The 19,996-nt window shown below is 36.9% G+C and overlaps 1 protein-coding gene across 4 annotated transcripts in view; it reads right to left on the bottom strand.

Moving 5' to 3' along the window:
• The window catches only part of DDX60 (DExD/H-box helicase 60), a 105,691-nt gene extending 86,076 nt beyond the window's left edge, over positions 1–19,615 (bottom strand). Inside the window, exons 1-9 of one of the 4 annotated variants that reach the window (XM_027068629.2) lie at positions 19,452–19,614; positions 12,253–12,374; positions 11,328–11,437; positions 11,126–11,195; positions 10,022–10,211; positions 8,616–8,957; positions 6,497–6,613; positions 4,033–4,194; positions 1,619–1,780 (exon numbers count right to left, since the gene is read on the bottom strand). In XM_027068629.2, coding sequence (XP_026924430.1) covers positions 1,619–1,780; positions 4,033–4,194; positions 6,497–6,613; positions 8,616–8,957; positions 10,022–10,211; positions 11,126–11,195; positions 11,328–11,331 — 1,047 coding nt within the window. In that variant the 5' untranslated portion in view covers positions 11,332–11,437; positions 12,253–12,374; positions 19,452–19,614. Of the gene's footprint in view, positions 1–1,618; positions 1,781–4,032; positions 4,195–4,463; positions 4,500–6,496; positions 6,614–8,615; positions 8,958–10,021; positions 10,212–11,125; positions 11,196–11,327; positions 11,438–12,252; positions 12,375–19,451 lie in introns of those variants that run through there. The other 3 variants (XR_008296045.1, XM_027068625.2, XM_053216738.1) reach the window with 3 other exon arrangements.
• Positions 19,616–19,996: the final 381 nt, after the last annotated feature.

Here is a 19,996-nt window from a genome sequence, read left to right as displayed (position 1 = left end):
GGTTCTCATTGTGCTTATGATCAGGTTAAATCTCCACATTCTCTTCACAGGACCTATACAGACCTATATGATTTGTCTCTTACCCATCTCTTCAGCTTTATCACTTTCTCTTTCTATTCTAGTTCTACAAGTTGTATTCCAGTTCCTTGATCATGCCATTGTTAGGATGATCCCGCATGCTGTTTCATCTCCTAGAATCCAGTGTCCTTCCTCTCACCAACTTGCCAATCCCTACTCATCCTTCAATATTTGCATTACTTCACATCTCTTCAATTCTTGGAAGAAGCCATCCTTTTCTAACTGAACTGAGACTTTTTATCACCAGACTCTAAAGTATCCTGTAATTCTTCCTTCATATTAATTTTAAAAAATCAGTATCTGTCTTCCTGCAAAATGTAGCTCTATGAAAGTGGTAGGATGAGATGGGTAAATATAGTCTTACTTTTCTCACTGTATCCCCATTGATTCACACAATGCATATACATTAGATAAATATTTCGGGGCTAGCTTACTAATTGATTGGTTCTAAAATATTTTTCTTGAATATTTTGACTAAAAGTGTCAAGATTCTCTAAAATTTTCCATTTAGGGGCGCCTGGGTGGCTCAGTTGGTTGAATGTCCAACTTTGGCTCAGGTTATGATCTCATGGTTTGTGAGTTTGAGCCCCACATTGGGCTCTGTGCTGACAGCTCGGAGCCTGGAGCTGCTTTGGATTCTGTGTCTTCCTCTCTCTCTGCCCCTCCCTTGCTTGCAGTCTGTCTCTCTCTCAAAAATAAATAAACATTAAAAAAATTTTTTTTTTAATTTTCCATTTAAATTTATCCACTAATCCCACTTCTGGGCATGAAGTCTAAGTCAACATCCCCAAATCAAAGGAAAAGGCTTACACTCAAAAACCAGGAGAATAGCAGCAGCATTTAAAACAATTAAAACCCTCTTAATATTCCACAATATAAGAATGGGTGAGTAAACCATGGTACATCCATTACAAAAATAGTGGCCACTAAAAAATTATGCTAACCAAGAGTATGAAAGAAAATTTCTAAAAATATGTGAGAAGAAAATGTCATATATGAATATGAATATATATATTCATTCCAATGTCTCAAACAATAACAAAAAATAACAGAAAGACTTATTCATTTAAAATTAAGAGAATAAACCAAAATATTAATAGTTATTGACTTGAATAGTGGGTACCTGGGTAAGTTTTTCTTTTGTTTTTGCTATTTTCCTACAGTCTACAAATATTCTCTAAGTAATATCTGTAATGGACAAAAATAACTATTACATTTATATCTTTAATTCCTCTCAAGAGCAGAATACAATGGTTACCAATCTCACATAATTAATAACACAACAACCTGATCTTGACAGAAACTGGAAGAAGGAAAATAGAGAGTTTTTTCCTTAGACTGGATATATAGCATGCTGTTTGTTATTATTACCAAATGGAGTTGTTGAAATTAGCAAGAAAATGACTTGGGCCATTAAACCTTTAAAGTCCCCAAAGGGCTGCCATTATTCCCTTTTAAATCTGTTTTGAAGGTGACTGTGGTTTCTTTATATCACACAATTGAAACAAAAAATAAACAAACTAATACAGAGCATATTTACCATTTTCAAGAAAGTCTGAATGTTCTTAGCCCAATGGGAAGTGATGAATCTAGCACAGGCCCTTTGAGAAAGAGGTGAGTGGAGTAGAAAAACCACACTGAGACAATGCAGTTTACACAAATCTTCCATTTCTTGCATCATGTTTAAGCAATTACTTTCCATCTGAATAAAATAAAGAAGGCAAAATAGAGACCACCAGGCTATGAATTGCATGTAGTACCACAACAGTCAGCAGCCACATTTTCCTGTGTAGGAATCACACTTTATTACATTCTTAATTCTATGTTTTTGAGTTTTTTTCTTCATACATAAATTTGAATGCATATAAAATACAGAATTCAGGTAAGGGGACAGGGAACTGCCAGCTGAAGAGCAGTTTACATAAAGCATTCGTTAGTATTTTTAGTTAAGCCTAACTTTAGGTGAGCTGGTCCAGCATCTAAAGAAGCCATGATCCCACAGCGCTTTGCACTGATGGAGCCATACTTTAAATGCCCTATTCTGTCTAAAGCATCATACTTTAAATTCTTTTCATCTTTTTATTTATTTTTGAGAGAGACAGACAGAGCGAGCGAGGAGGGGCAGAGAGAGAGAGGGAGACACAGAATCTGAAGCAGGCTCCAAGCTCTGAACTCTCAGCACAGAGCCTGATGTGGGGCTCGAACCCTCAAGCCATGAGATCACGACCTCAGCCAAAGTTGGATGCTCAACCGACTGAGCCACCCAGGTGTCCCTAAAGCATCAACTTTAAATTTTTTTTCAATGTTTATTTATTTTTGAGACAGAGAGAGACAGAGCGTGGGCAGGGGAGGGGCAGAGAGAGGGAGACACAGAATCTGAAACAGGCTCCAGACTCTGAGTTATCAGCACGGAGCCCAACACGGGGCTCGAACCCACAAACCGTGAGATCATGACCTGGGCCGAAGTCGGACGCTTAACCGACTAGCCACTCAGGAGCCACTAAAGCTTCATACTTTAAAAGTAACACTGAACGTTACCACAGTGAATAAACCAGGACACATCTAAAAAACTTACCCAGTTAGAAAAAGTGTGAAGAAATGGGCATATTTAACATAATGGGACAAGGGTCTCCAAGCCATCTTCAAATGTTTGCAGGGTTGTCAGTAAAACAAAACTAAGACTTATTTCAGAATGCCCCCAGAAGGCCAAATAGTCTAATAGTTAGAGAAGTTCCGGAGATACACTCGGTCTGGTATCATTTTTGTGATAATAATTTAAAATGTCGTGCCTAATCATGTAAAAAATATTTTACTAAAAATATATTCAAGTAGATATTGGAAAACCAAATATAAAGGATGTTAGGTAAAATGCTATAAGTCCTGTTCATTTCTCTGAGAGTGTACAAAAATGCTACAAAATGTTTCATTTCTCTTTAATAAAAACTTTCAAGCAAGAATGCCCTCGCAGTCAGGTTGTATATAAAATAATGTGTGTACACACATGTGTGTGTACTTGTGCATATGTACACATATATATATAAGGAGGACTATTTACTGGAGAGCAAATCCATACTGGCCAGCAGATTCTTAAGGGACTCTATCAACCATAAAGAAGTTTAACACCTTCGGTGGGGGTGAGGGGGGCATACCTGGGTGACTCAGTCCATTAAGCCTCCAACTTCGGCTCAGGTCATGATCTCACAGTTAGTGAGTTTGAGCCCCTCATTGGGCTCTGTGCTGACAGCTCAGAGCCTGGAGCCTGCTTCAGATTCTGTGTCTCCCTCTCTCTCTGTCTATCCCCCACTTGCACCCTCTCTCTCTCTCTCTCTCCCTCTCTCAAAAATAAACATAAAAAAAACAGTTTTTAATAAATTAAAGTAAAATTTTAAAAAAGTTTAAGACCTTTAGTACTTCTCTAGCAAGGACAGCACTAAGACACTACAATGAGGATGTTCTTTCTAAAGACAGTTTGGTATTATGGAATTTGAACAAAACAGACATGGGTGCAATTCACACTGCTATTTAATTGAGGAATGTTTCCTGGACTATCTGAACCTCAGGTGTTCCCATATGTGAAGTGGGAATAACAATACCTCCCTTAAAATGCAGTTGTGAGTATATAAAGGCACAAGGCATAGAGCCCAGAACATGTAATGTAAGCTCTCACCATGTGCTAATTTCCTTTCTTATTCCTCCTTCTTCTGGATGATTGGACAAATGTGACTTGAATGGGTACTAAGAAGTACAAAAATCTGTATAGTAAAACACTAGATCATATAACAATATAATAGATATTTCCTGTAAACAAATTCCAGTTTTTCCCTCTTGGGGGGAAATTTATATGAATAAACTAGGGAAATAAAATACCAAAAGGAAGAAAAGGCAGATAGAAATCAATAAAATTTCAAAAGTGGACAGCAATGACATTTCACAGGAAAGTTATAATAATCACACCTCTTGGATGTCAGTGTTCTGATCAGAGATAGTCCTGTTCCTGTTTTCTAAAAAGTGATGGTACATTCTCAAAGACAACGAGCATGAAGTAACGCAAAGAACACGCCGAATGTCAGATCCTTCTGGCCAGAGTTGCTTAAGCAGAGACATAGTTTCACATGCCTGTCACAGAAGAAAACTGTAAACAGCATGACATCTAAAAAAATATTTTTATTCAAGTGATCTTACCAGAAAAAAATCATACAAAGATAGATACAGGAATTACATAAAACTATAAATATTTGTTAAAAACAATAAATAAAATTTTAAGATGAGAGTGCTCGTATCTGTAATATACAGAGAAGTATTAAAAACTGAAAGACAAAAAAAAGTGATATAATCCTTTTAGAAAAACAATTGATAAGACCTAAGTAAGCAACATATACACTTACCTTTTGACACATCAATTCCATTTTTAAAATCTACTCTGAAGGTATACCTCTAATAATACAAAATTGCACATACATATCATTAGTCATTACAGCATTCATATATGTATAAATATAAATTTAAATATATAAAACATATTTATATAAATAAATATAAATTCCAGAGTAGGAAATTGGTTAAATAAATTACAGTATATCCACACAAGGGAGTGTTATGCAGCTATATAACATAATGAGACAGATTTTTAAAATCTCTTTAAAATGATTTCTAGAACATGCTAAATCTGAAAAGAAAGTCACTAAAGAATATCTACATTATGTGATCCTTTATTTAAGAAAGAAGAGGATATAAGAAAATACACACGTCTGCTTTTTTGTGCAAAAATTACTTAATTAATTTTTAAAAGGAAAGAAAAGAAACAACACCAGAAGGATAAACCTGTAACTAAAGAGACAAGTTACCTACAGAAGTATTTGGGAGTGTGGTGAACAGTAGAAAACGGGATCAGAGTAGCAAGGGATAAGAGTAAAGTGTCACTTTTTAGAGTATATCCTTTTGTATATCTCTGATTCTTAGAACCATAAGTATATTTCACATACCTTTCACATACCTTCCAAAATAAACAGGTTAATTTTTAAAAATCTGGATATGGTTGGGGTACCTGGGTGGCTCAGTTGGTTGAGTGTCCAACTTCGGCTCAGGTCATGATCTCACAGTTTGTGAGTTCAAGCCCCGCGTCTGGCTCTGTGCTGACAGCTCAGAGCCTGGAGCCTGCTTCGGATTCTGTGTCTCCCTCTGTCTCTCTGCCCCTCCCTGCTTGTGCTCTCTCTCTCTCAAAAATAAATAAGCATTAATTTTTTTTTTTTTACTTTAAAGATCTGAATATGGGTGGGAGGGACCCAAAATGAAATACAAATATTAACCAACAAACCTAACTGTATTAATAATGAATAACATAACCAAACTGAATGGGGTGAGCAAGAAAAGAACTAACCTAAAAAACTTTGGAAAGCAGTATTTTAACATATTCTATGACTAAGGCTAAAAAGAACTGCACATAAATCCCGTAATCCACCTAGTGAATATGTTTCTCACATGATATGGTTAGCAATTCTAAAACTATATGTATACATTAGAATTGATGAAAAATAAGTAAATATATTGTATGTAATGAGAGAGCTGAATTTCTCACAGTTGGAGAAAGAAATAACAAATAAAGAAATGGGAGGGGTAAAATGAAGGATGTGAAGTTGAACTGGAGTAAAAGTCATTGGTGTGAAAGCATGATATTTAAGATAGATGATAGATACATGATAGATAAATACATAGATACATAGATAGATTTTAAAAAATAGACAGATGTGTATGCATGGCTTAGCATATATACATATATTTCCTAGCTGTGTCTGCTGAAAAGTCCTTATAGTAATGACATCCCAGTGGAAATGAACAAACATTAATTCCCAGATCTTGGCTTCTAAATTCTACTTTCCAATAAAAGCAACCAGAACTGCTTAGAGAAGTAGTTGATTTCAAGGCTGGGATAGAAAAAATACAAGATAAGAATGGTACGTCTTATGGTTTCAAAAAGTGTAAAACAGTGCTCAGAAAGACCAGGCTTGATGAGTTTAAAGATAAATATACATCCATGTAGCCATCACCACCATGTATATCATCATCAAGGTCATGAAAGACATCAAGGTCATGAAAGATAAGGAAACACTGAGAAACTGCTACAGATTGGAGGAGACTAGATAGAAATAACTAAATGGATGTGGAGCCCTAGACAGAATCTTGAAACAGAAAAAGGACATTCATGGAAAAGTAAGTGAACCTCAAATAATGTCTGAAGCTTAGTTAATAGTATAACACTGATGTTAATTTCCTGGTTTTGAAAAATGCACCATGGTTACATAAGATGCTAACATTAGGGAAAGCTGAGTGAGAAGTCTATGGGAACTCAGTACTATTTTTGCAACTTTTTTTTATAACTAAAAAATTAGTTCAAATAAAAAGTTTTTAAAAGTTTCAGTACCTCGTCCATCATATGTTTCCATTTTAAATTTCCAAAAAGAGATTCTAGTGCTAAAATTCTACATTCTTGCAATTGTTTAATCAGGATTTTATAAGCATTCTCAATCTTCTTTTTATTCTGTAAAAGAAAAGCAAGTCACATAAATTGTCATAAATAAACTATCTAATCACTTTCCAACTACAGAAAATCATATATTGAAGATATAATTGTGAAAATATATTTCCAAGTTAAAAAAATTACACTAATGTAATTACAGATCATCAACAATACTTTTAAAGCCTGTCAAGCAGCACTATGTTGTCTTTGCTGAATTAATTTTTGTCTGGGAACTTAGTGCATTTTATTTTTTTAAAAACTTTGTAAAAAGTATAATTAGCATAACATAAAATTCACGTAAAGGGGACAATTCAATGTCTTTTGGTAAAGTTACAGAGTTGTGTAACCATCACCATAATCTAATTTTAGAACATTTCCAACATCTCAAAAAAAAAAGTGCGCCCATTTAATACATTATATTTTATTGTGAAAAATTTCAAACATACATGTAAATAAGCAATAGCATAATCTCCCCTCAGGTACCTATCATCCAGCCATTATCATCATACACTGTTTTTATTATTTATATTTTAGTTAGTTAATATACAGTGTAATACTGGCTTCAGAATTCAGTGATTCATCACTTATTACACTGAATTTTTATTTGCATTTCATATAGTCCTCAAATAGATAAGTGAAACAACCTCTTTAAAATGAGTACTCACTAACCTAGGAAACATATTATTATACTAGAAATAAAACCTAAAATTTAAAAAAAATCTTCTTTTTCAATTTTTTTAATGTTTATTTACTTTTGAGAGAGAGAGAGAGAGAGACAGAGTGCGAGCAGGGGAGGGACAGAGAGAAGGAGACACAGAATCCGAAGTAGGCTCCAGGCTCTGAGCTATCAGCACAGAGCTCGGCGGGGCTCAAACTCATGAGTTTTGAGATCATGACCTGAACTGAAGTCAGTCACCCAACTGCTGATCCAGCCAGAGACCTTTAAAAAAATCTTCTTAAGGACGGACTGGGAAGGATGTTTGTAGAGCACTCTTCAAGCTCAGATTCAGAAACTGTTTTCACAGAATGAAATGAGATCAATTGATTACAGTTCCTCTTCCCAATATAAAAATCAACTCCAGGGCTGATCCTACCCACAGCAGGCAACTAGAGTTGGAAATAGTTTAATGACTGGGATTCTAACTATAGCAAAACAAACTATCTTATCAGATTTCATGACAACCATCTGGATGTTTCCAAATACCAGAAGGAGTATGACAGTATTGTCAAAGAGTAAAAAATGTTAATTGACTCACAAATTATTTTGATGAAATACAGAATTAATATCTCCATATGAGGATTTACTATAAGTAGTGAAAATTAACCAGAAACTAGATTCATTTATAAAATTAGTATTTTTAACTCCCCAAATTTCAATGTAGTAATTGTCAAATATACCAATGCAGCAAAATAACAAGATCAAGCAAAGGATTAAAATCTAAATACTCTGAAAATTCTATTAATGCCTTAATATTATGAAATAAGCATTTTGCTTATTTCCCATCCTCATCACCCTTCTCCATTGTTTTCTCATTAAAACTACCGTATTAACAAGTATTTCACCAGTATGTCTTAGCAACAGAGGCATGAGTTTTTACCTCCAAATGAGTGCATTTCTGACCTTCATTAACTTGGAGGCAGTATACCACACAGTAGTTACGCACATAAGGGCTAAAGTCAGACTGCTCCTTTTCAATCCATGCTTTATTATTCATTTACTATTGATAATGAGCAAATTACTTACTCAAGTATCTATTTCCTCATCTGCAAAACATGGATGATACTTACACCTAACTAAAGGGCTGTTGACAAGATTTAAAAAATGACTCATGAGAAGTACCAATCATTGTTGTTATTACAAGTTCTGAACATATGATTGCATTTGTATTATCATTATTGTTAATTTTCTATACCTCTCTGTGAAACCTATGATAATTTCCATAGAAGTGGTAGAAATAAAAGTCAAGTAACTTGGAAAATTCTGTAAAAGTCTAGAAGAAATTTATATTTAGATATCAATTACCTCTTTGAAAAAAGTTTGGTTCGTGCACGTGCTTGGCATAAGGTACGCATAAAGTCGAAGAATATTGGATGTTTGCCCTGAGGAAAGCACAACATTGACCTTGATTGACCAAGACTGAATAATTAAAAAGTTGAAAAGGTGCGTTTGCAGATGGTTCAGGCCTTCATCTGCAACCATCAGGTAATATGGGTAACTGTCTTCTAAGAAACTTTTCCATCCTTGTGATAAGCATCCAGAAAATTCTGTTTGAACATCAATGGTGGTATTATGCTGAAGATGAAGAATGAAAGCAGTTCTCAAAGGAAGAAGTTCAGGGAAGCTGAGATATGCATACTCAGCATCCTGTAAGAATGGGATAAAGTATATTTTTTTTTGAAATTACCATTTAGTTGGTTTACACGTATCATTAAAGTCATTAGAAGAAAAGGTTCCGATACAGTTTTGTTCTGCGTTATAGTCAGACCTTGACTGTCATTTCACAAATACGTGCCATAAATCACAGTTTGGATTTAAATACAGGCGTCCCCATTAAGCAAGCACATAATGCTCAGGGTTTATCATACTTTCCCTTCGTAGTCTAATTCTTTTCCTCTCCAATTTCACTTCAAAAAGAAAAAGGAGAGAAAAAATATGCAAAAGCAAATGGCGGATATAAATTATCCAGAACAGGAAGCTGAGGTGAACCACTTGGAGAGGACTATCCCAATTTAGTATGATTGTCCTGAAGCAGCAGAGGTTTTTCTCAACAGATCAAAATTAGTGCAGTAAACTGGACTGGAAACATTAGGTTAGAATACCGGCTCTGTATTCAAAACATCACTTGCAAGAAGTCAGCAATGTTTAAAAATCTAACAATAGTGTTGACTGCAAAATGACTGAACAGACACCTTCCAAAACCCTTAAGGGTAATACCTTGGTTACCTTCAGGGATAGGATAAGGAAAGGGTGGTAGTGGTTATACTTCTGTATTTGATACTGTTAATATTTTATTAATTATATTCATAATCAGAAAAGGAAGACCAAATACCTTCCCTCAGAGGTATTTACTATGGAACAAAGAATAAATGAAGTAGTATCAATGAGTTTGACATTTTTCCAGGCTCAAAGAAACTGACTACAGAGTTCTGAAAACAGAAGCGCTTCTCCGAGTTGGAAAAGTTGAATCCAACTGAGCTTCTGTAGAGACTGCTCATCCTCCTTCATGAGCATGTGTGTCTTTATATAAAGTTTAATGGTTGCAAATAAAATATAACCTTAAATGTGGTAACTTCTGAATACGGGGACTATGGGTATTTTTTCTGTTCTTCCCTTTAAACTATGAATTCTTGTAGATGTATTTAACGTGTTAATAAGAAAAAAATATAAAATAGTAGGGAATTTTGTTTAGGTCTTAAATCACATGTTACCTTGAAGAAAACTATGGCAAATTGTCCTCCTTTACTGATAAGATCCATAAGATAGCATTCAATTACATAAAAGAAGTGGAGCTGCTGCCCCTGCTTTAATGATTCCTCACATATGCATGTAGCAAGTAATGAATCGCCATCAATCAGAAAAAATTCAGATTCAACAAAATCATTGAATAAACTGGAATGTCTAAAATGAAAACAGTTGAAACAAAAATTACATATTGATTAAATAAGGCCCCCAAAAGACAGTAGCATTGTCATTATTCTCCCATTATCACTATCATCAGTAGGTGAATTTGCCAAGGAATTATTTTATGTCCGTCTCTACGCTAAGACTTTTCAAATATATCCATATGTATGACTATCCCTCATAGGAAGAAGGTGGGATCATTCCCATTCTATAGACATAAGAAAAAGAGGCTCAAAGAGACAGAGCAAATTATGTAAAACCACATGGCAGAATCTGGATTGGAATCGGGAATTTAACACCTCTATTTGGAATATAGACCTGTGTTAAATTTCCTTCCTGTTTAATCAATACTATTTCTTTATAAAACAATAGGTTCATTGATAGCTGTGTACAAATAATGCAAGACAAAACTGTTTCCATTCACTATCAAACAGCTCTCAAAGTTCTATGCTAAACAATCATATATGTATTTATATATGCATGTGCATATATAATTGTATATATAATATACTATAATATATATACTGAGATAGATACACATTACTTTCATGTCAAATAGATATACAGGAAATATGGTATCCAAATGTACACCTCTTTTTTAATTTATTTATTTAAATTTAAGTTAGTTAACATACAGTGTAGTACTGGTTTCAGAAGTAGAACCCCGTGATTCATCTCTCACATAGGACACCTGGTGATCCTAAAAGTGCCCTCCTTAATGCCCATTAATGCCTTAATCCCTCCATTTAGCCTATCCCCCCACCAGCAACCCTCAGTTTGTTCTCTGTATTTAAGAATCTCTTGTTCTTTGCCTCCCTGTCTCTTTTATCTTATTTTTCTCTCCTTTCCCCTATGTTCATTTGTTTTGTGTCTTAAACTCCACATAGTGAAATCTTTATTACAATACTCACTTGGCTTTTGGCAATGCACTCATAATTAACTGTGACATTTTTTCTAAAAACATCATGTGTTCTTCTAAACCTAAAAAATAAATTATTTACTTATTATTTGAAAAAGAAGAAATAACAATAAAGTTATGTTAATTCTATTAAATCCATGTAGCTTAAAGAATCATTATTTTGTAATTTATAAATATTTTAAATTGAAAATTACCCATTCTTGCCGCTCTCTGGACCTCGAACCTGAACTGGAAAACATTAAATATAGCAAATTTCCTTTACTTTGGTACCTCTAAGTGGCAGTTATTAATGAAAATGACAGACCTACAAAGAAAGAAGAAAAATTAGAAATTCATTTATTCCATCAACAAATAGTATTAAATGACCACTGTGTGTTAAGCAAAACATCAGGCAATGGGAATATATGAACAAAGAGCAACATGCTGTTAGTTCTCATGGAGCTTAAAATCCACCAGGAAAGACAAATATTAATCAGATAATCATATGGACAATGGAAAATTTAAACTGTGACAAAGAGGATAGAGGAAGCATCCTAATGAAGTAATGCTTGAGTTGATTTCTGAAGGATGAAACAAAATTTAATTAAATACAGGGATGGGGGGAGTAGCATTCCAGGCAGAAAAGACCGTGTACAAAAAATACCAGAAAATACCATGTACAAAAGTCTTGTGTCATGAATGAGCGTGGGTGGTTCTAGATCCAGAACAGAAGTCAACGAGGTTGGAATGGAGAGAGTGAGGAAAGAGTTAGCTGTACTAGAGGGTTACAGAAATATGAGAGCAGGCAGAGCCTTTGAGGGCATGTTTTCATCCTAAAATCCACTGACGGACTTTAAGCACGTAGTGTTATGAGCGGCTTTACATTTTGAAAGATTACTCTGGCTGCAGTAGAGAGAATAGATAAGATGGGATCAAAGTTCCTGTTAGTAAAGCAGAGAGAAAACCACAGTTCAGAAGGGTAATGAGAGTAGTTTGATGTAATACACTTTGATGGTAGTTTGGGGCCCCTATGGATATTAAATATTTGAAAGGTTAGTTTAACATAATTTTGTAATGGATCTGATACGGATGGAGAAGAGGGAAGAGTGAAGGTTGTCAAGGATGATTTTAAGATTCTACCTGATGCAACAGGATGGAAGACGAGGCCATTCCCTGGGCAGGAAACCTTGGAACAAGTCTACATTTCAGGGAAGGATCATGAGTTCATTTGTGGTCACTCTGAGTTTGACTTGAGTTCAAGACTGTAGGACATGTCACGTGAGTAATTAAATATGTAGGTCTAGAGGTCAAACCCAAGGTCTGGGCTAGACCTGAATATGTGAGTAACTTGAATATTATTGTAAATAAGGCCACTGAGGTAGAGGAACTTGCTTGGACAGACAGACACAGTATCATGAAAGAAGAAGAAAGGACTGAAAATACAGTTTTGCAGATCACTAATATTTAATAAATGCCAACAGAGAAGAGGAAGAGTCTGCAAAGGTAATTGAGAAAGAACTGTCAAAGAGGCAGAAGAAAATGCACTTGAGCATTCTGTTACAAAAAACAAATATTGAGACATTCTTCAAATACGCCATATAGTGTGTTAGGGCAGTGGAACTTGATAGATGATAGACAGATAATAGATAAATTAGATAGATGGATAGATAGATAGATAGATATTCATATTATATGACATTAAAGAACATATAATGATGAGGTACACATTGATATTAAATATTAGGGATGCCTGGGTGGCTTAGTCGGTTGAGTGTCAGCTTCGGCTCAGGTCATGATCTCGCCGTTCCCAAGTTAGAGCCCTGCATCAGGCACTGTGCTGACAGCTCAGAGCCTGGAGCCTGCTTTGGATTCTGTGTCTCCCTCTCTCTCTGCCCCTCCCTCACTCGTGCTCTGTCTCTCTCTGTCTCAAAAATAAATAAACATAATAAATATTAAAATAACAATGCATGGAGGTTCATGACTGCAAAAAATGAGTAAACTTGAAGAAAAAAGAAATTACTGTGGCTGGAATGGAATGTTTAAGAAACACTTAATGGAGACAGGCAAAAGCATGGTCTCTCGCTTACCTAGTTATTCCCCCTTTTATCAGACCTAAAGAGCATCTACTCCTTACCAAGCATTGCACTTGCTGCCACATATGCAAATATGCATAAAACATGGTCCTCTCCCCTCACAATCTGGTAAGGGTTTAAAGAGAATTAAATCAAAAAGTGTAACGTGCTTAGTGACCTAGCAGAAATGGTACAGAAAGCCATTAGAGAATTAAAAGAGTTCTTCAATCAACTGGAGTAGTCAGGCTCTTGTGTTCTGAGGTTTTGAGGACACATTTAAAATATGAGAAAGAATTATGGAAGCATCTTAGAGAAGGTTAAGAGATACAGAGGATCACATCTCAAAGAGCAAAACAATACTGGTTTAATGCACAGAGATGTGAAACCACATGACAAGTTTGATTCCACAGGTTGTTCCACATGGCATAAAACAGAATGATTTGATTGGAAATGAAATAGGAAAAGTAGCTATAGCTCACATTATAAGGGGTTTTTGCCTAGGGAAGAATTTTAAAGAATTTCCCCAAAACTCTCTGCCATCCAATTCATACAATTCCCAACCTTACTAACTGCACATTAGCCATACTGTTTTACTTTAGTTCTCCAAATTGTACCAAGTTCAAATATAAAAGATGATTCCATGAGAACTGAGTAAACGGGAGAATATTAACCCCAAGTATCTTACAGAAGGGATAGATCCAGAAAAGGTAGGGTCAGATTGAATGAAATAAGGTAATTCATAGGTTCCCAGAAGTTCTTAATGTCTCAAGAATTTTTCTTATGGTACTCCTAGGACAAAATAAATACCTAACAGTTTATTTATTAAGGAGTTAGCTCCAAACAAATTAATAAGTCCTAACATAATCATTTGAAAATAAAATATACATAAACAGAAAGAAATAACATCGTTTTAAATTAAATAACAACAATTACTAATGAGATATGTGTGCCTATTGGACACTACAACTTTTCAACAAAAGCCATGGTGGGAGAATAAAACCCTTCTCAATTTGATAATTAAGGGGTTCCATAGCTTGCCTGCCTACCTCCTCTCATATATCATATAGGAAACTTTTCCTATGAAACTTCATCCTGAACTTAGGCCAAACTTACACAAAATGTACATAGAATTTGTATCACTATGCCCAGTTCTCTCTCATTTAAGGGAGAGTCATGGTAGGGAAAATAAAGCCTGCTACCCACCACAAAAACCACTGAATAAATGTATATTTAAAAATCTGAATTATCAGACATGGGGGGTGGTATTAAGAAGAAGCTGGAAAAATAAACATGATTCAAGGCCAGAATAGTCCTTTAAAAAGTTTGAATTAGCATTCTCAATAATCACAATATTATCTAATACAATAATAACAGGCTGCTACAGAAAAAACAGAAGTAAATCCTCAAAAAAATTTACACTTTCAGGAAAAAAGTCACATGCAGAGCAATAAAATGGACATGATGAAATCTCAAGTTACAGATCGGAAATCCAGGAAATTCCTTAGAAGGCATGAGAAGAAAACAACGAGGGGCATCTGGGTGGCTCAGCCAGTTAAGCGTCTGACTTCATCTCAGGTCGTGATCTCATGGCTTGTAACTTCAAGCCCCACAAACAGGCTCTGTGCTGACAGCTCAAAGCCTGGAGTCAGCAATAGCACTGCTAGGAATTTACCCAAGGGATACAGGAGTGATGATGCATAGGGGCACTTGTATCCCAATGTTTACAGCAGCACTTTCAACAATAGCCAAATTATGGAAAGAGCCTAAACATCCATCAACTGATGAACAGATAAAGAAGTTGTGGTTTATATACACAATGGAATACTACTTGGCAATGAGAAAGAATGAAATATGGCCTTTTGTAGCAACATGGATGGAAGTGGACAGTGTTATGCTAAGTGAAATAAGTCATACAGGGAGACAGATACTATATGTTTTCATTCTTATGTGGACCCTGAGAAACTTAACAGAAGGCCATGGGGGAGGAGAAGGGGAAAAAAGAAAGAGAGGAAGGGAGGCAAACCATAGGAGACTCTTAAAAACTGAGAATAAACTGAGGGTTTGGGGTGCCCGGGTGGCTCAGTCGGTTGAGCGTCTGGTTTCGGCTCAGGTCATGATCTCACGCTCTGTGAGTTTGAGCTCCATGTAGGGCTCTGTGCTAACAGCTCAGAGCCTGGAGCCTGCTTCGGATTCTGTGTCCCCTCTCTCTCTCTGCCCCTCTCCCACTCCCCTCCCTCATGCTCTGTCTCTTTCTGTCTCAGAAATAAATAAACATTAAAAAAATATATTTAAAAAAATAAACAGGGCACCTGTTGGGATGAGCACTGGGTGTTGTATGGAAACCAATTTGACAATAAATTTCATATTAAATAAATAAATAAATAAAACATTAAAAACTTTAAAAAAAAAAGTCTGGAGTCTGCTTCGGATTCTATATCTCCTTCTCTCTCTGCCCCTCCCCCTCTTGAGCTCTGTCTCTCTCTCTCAAAAATAAACAAACATTAAAAAAAAAGGAAAAAGAAAAAAACAAAGAGATGGAAAATAGAAAAAGTACTAAGAAATATAGAGGATAGATTTGAAAGTTTTAAATTCATCCCATGTTAATTCAAGAAGGAGAAAAATAAGATTCCAAAATGAGTAGGGATAAAAATAATAAAAGATATAATATTTAAAGTCATACAATAATACTGGGCCAGAGTTAAAGAAAAAATACACATTTTTAGGTTGAAAAGTTTTTCCAAGTACTAAGAAAACATAATGACAGAAGAGAAACACACACCTAGCAATAGCTCCTTCGAACTGCAGAGCTCCAAGAATAAAGATGGGGATGTGCTACGAAGAAATGGAAGTCAGGGAAAGCATATGTGAAATGGTTAAAGGCATGAGCACTCTAAGCAGAAGACCTGGGTTTTCATCCTAGTAATGAAACATAACATAGTTTTATAATCTTAGGCAAGGTATTTACTTTCTCTGTGTCTCAGTTTACTCATCTATAAAACTGGGACAATAATGTTACTCTCCTCTGGCTGTGTTTTCAATGTATGTATGAGTTGATGTATAGAAATTGATTAAGGAGTACCTGGGTGGCTCAGTTGGTTGAGCGTCTGGCTTTGGCTCAGGTCATGATCTCACAGTTTATGAGTTCAAGCCCTGCATCGGGCTCTGTGCTGACGGCTTACAGCCTGGAGCCTGCTTCGAATCCTGTGTCTCCCTCTCTCTCTGCTCCTCCCCTGTTTATGCTCTGTCTCTCTCTCTCTCCTTCAAGAATAAATAAAAACATTAAAAAAAAATTTTTTTAATTGATTAAAATTGAACCTGGCACACAGTTAGAACTGAATAAAATGAGGAGCGTTATTGGATGTTTTGGTAAAAGAAAATATAATGTTTTCAAAGTTCCAAGGGGAAAATATTTTGAACTTATAATTCCATACCCAGTCATTCAATCCATTAGGAGGGCAGAAAGACAATATTACTAGATATTTAAGAAGTCACCAACCACCTAGCCTGAATGATAATGTTATTTAAAGAGACAGTTCAGAAAATTAGGGGGTAGATATCAAGCAGAAGGACAATCAAGAAACAGTATAACTACATATGATCCAGGAAAATTAAAGGAAGCTATAAAGAAAAATAGGAGGATCCATGATACTCTGAATTTAGAAAAGTATCGATTTCAAACAGCAGTCTTAATGATAACTACATTTCCAAGTCAACCATATAGATTGCTTCTACAATAAATAACATAATAAATAATTTTGTGACTTGTTTACTTGACTTCCCATTTTTTACTCAACCAGAAACAAATCACAAAAATTAAAGTCATAAACAGGCACCTGGGTGACTGTCGCTTAAGCGGCCAACTCTTGATCTTGGCTCCGGTCAAGTTTGTGGGATAGAGCCCTAGTGGGTCTCTGCACTAACAGCAGGAAGCCTGCTTAGAATTCTCTCTCTCCCTCTCTCTCTGCCCCTTGCCCGCTCTCTCTCTCTCCCTCTCTCTCTCAAAATAAATAAAACATTTTTAAAAATAAAGTCAAAAATACTGTAAACTATGATAAACCATTATAATATAAAAGTAATATAATTAACCAAATTGGGAAGTTCAGAAAGGGATGAATAGTGGAAAAAGAAGAGCGTATATTAAGTTCCTCATTTTTCATCACAGAAAGTCCAGAGAGAGCATCTAAAGATAATATATCAAAAATTAAGGGCTTCTGGAATCAAGAAGTTAAATTGCCTTTCTCATATAAGTACTGAACCACTGTGTTGCCAAATAAATATAAATGGGGAAATTTCATTTATACTTATATTTCATTTATACTTATATTACAACTTCTAATGAATTAATAGATCTTGTTATTTTTAGGTGCTAGAACAATAAAAATACAGGCAAATAGCTACTTCCATGTAGAAGTGCATCACTGTTGAAATATTCCAGCAAAGACGAGCCTGGGTGCCTCAGTCAATTGAGCATCTGACTTCGGCTCAGGTCATGATCTCCTGGTTCATGAGTTCGAGCTCCACATCTGGCTCTGTGCTGACAGCTCAGAGCCTGGGGCCTGCTTTGGATTCTGTGTCTCCCTCTCTCTCTGCCCCTCCCTCACTAGTTCTCTGTCTCTGTCTCTGTCTCTCTCAAAAATAAACATTAAAAAAAAAGAAAGAAATACTCCACCAAAAATTTTGACCTGAATTTGATCAAAACTCTAGTAGCAACAATTAATTAACGAGACATTTATAAGATAGAAGAACCTGTTAAATGATACCAGGAAGATTAGAATCTCTACAAGGCCAAAAAAAAAAAAAAAAAAAAAAAAAAAAAAAGGAAAGGGAAGGGAAGGGACTCCAATTTATTAACAAATTACAAGAGGATGAAAGAGACTACAACAAGCCTAAAGACATATTATCCAATCACAGTAGTGCCAAAACCTTATCTGGGTTCTAATTTAAACAATCTTTAAAAGAAAAAAGAGAAGGGATGGGAAAAAAGAGAAATCATAGATTATTAGAGACAGCCCAATTCAGAAAATAAGGCCCAGGGAATGATGGAACCTCTTGATGGAAAGAGTCAATTTCCTGAAACACTGGAGAAAAGCTGACCAGCAATGGACAGAATTCTAGATGCCCTCCAAGACTCCAGCCACCCTGGTGCACTGCCCTGTATAGTATCCTCTCCTTGGGTGTGGGCAGGACGGGAAGATTGAATGGGATAGTCTCTCCCATGATTAGGTCACATTACGTAAGACTCCAACATTCCAGGAGACAGATTCTCCTGATAGCTTTGAAGACATAAGCCACAATGCTTTGAGAGGACCACCTGGCCGGGAGCTGAGGGTGGAATCTAAAGGCTGAGAATAACCCACAGCCAACAGCCAACAAGAAAACAGGGAACCTCACAATCCCACACCTGCAAGGAATTGGATTCTTCCAACAACTGGAAAGAACCTGGACAAGATGGCAGCTCCAGTAGGCACCTTCATTTTAGTTTGGTGAGATGCTGAATAAAAGCATTCAGTTACTCTGTGTCTAGACTTCTGATTCACGGAAATTTATAAAATAATACATTTTTATTGACTTAACCTCCCAAATTTGCGGTAATTTGTCATGCAGCAATAGAAAACAAATACATGCCCCTTGACCATTTTTACATTCTTTTAACTGTTATATAAGAAATAAATGATTATTGCATGAAGCCACTGAAATGTAGGGGTAGGTAGGAATCGCCTGTAAGTTATTAGAACGCAGATTCTGATTCTGCAAGTTTGTAGTTGAGCCCCGATTGTGCGTGGGGTGGGGATGCTAGCTGCCTGCCGCTACCGATGTCTAGGTCATATTGGTTATGCTCAGATCTGACCTCTCTTAGTTTCCCTAAGGCCCCAGATCCCAGCATTCTTTCTTTGAAGAGGTCCCCTTAAAAGCCTGAACGCTCGCCCCTCTCCTTCGGATTCCAGACCCCGCGCTCCCCACCTGCGTCCCTTTCCTCTGCCTCTCCCCACGCCTTGCCTCCCGGCGCCATCGGGAGACCCGTCCGCCACCATTTTCGGGGGGGGGGGGGGGGGCGCGCAGCGGGGCGCGTCCGGAGCCGCTCCCGGGCCACCTCCCGCCTGGACCAGAGAGCTGGAACTGCGAGCGATATCTCCACTCCGGGTTTCTCCCTGCAGTGACCCCGGTCGCCTCGGAGCCCGCTCCCACGCCTCCGCCCCCACCCCGGTTCGCTCCCCGGAGCACCTCCCGGTGCTCCCGCCAACCTCCACCCCGGCGTCCGCACCGGACCTGTGGCGTCGGTGGAGCAGCTGCCGGGCACCTGCAGGGAAGGAAGCGACCGACAGGGGCTCAGAGCGCGGAGCCCTGAGTGGCAACTCGAGGGGGCGCCTGAACCTGGGCTTCTGACCTGCCGAGCCGCCTCGGCCAGTCTTTTGTACCCGGAAAGGAAGTTTTGGTTTCGTTTCTCACATCGGGCACGTTTGAGTTTCGTTTTCCTTCATCACGAAATAGGTCCGACGGGTTTCAGAAGAGTGAATCTGAACATCCTTCCCTTCAGTGGAGACCTTAAGACATAGCAGAAACGGTAACCTGGGCTTTGGAATTCGGACAGGAAGCAGAGGGGAGTGAGGCCGAGAGATCTGGGACAGCTGGGAGATAAAAATCAAGGAGGGGCAGAGTTTAGAAATAGATCAAGTAGAACACTGTGGAATCTGAAGTTCCACCGTGGGTCTTGCTGCTCCCCTTTGATTCAAAAACAAAAACAGTGGGAAGGAACACCTGAACGTGGAGTTCTAGTAGGAGAAGATAATGATGACTGCTCTGTGCAAACTATA

Source organism: Acinonyx jubatus, chromosome B1, assembly GCF_027475565.1.
Source record: "Acinonyx jubatus isolate Ajub_Pintada_27869175 chromosome B1, VMU_Ajub_asm_v1.0, whole genome shotgun sequence".
Classification (NCBI taxonomy): Eukaryota; Metazoa; Chordata; class Mammalia; order Carnivora; family Felidae; genus Acinonyx; species Acinonyx jubatus.
Note: the sequence above shows the minus strand (reverse complement) of the source record. Positions and strands in the feature narration are given on the sequence as shown.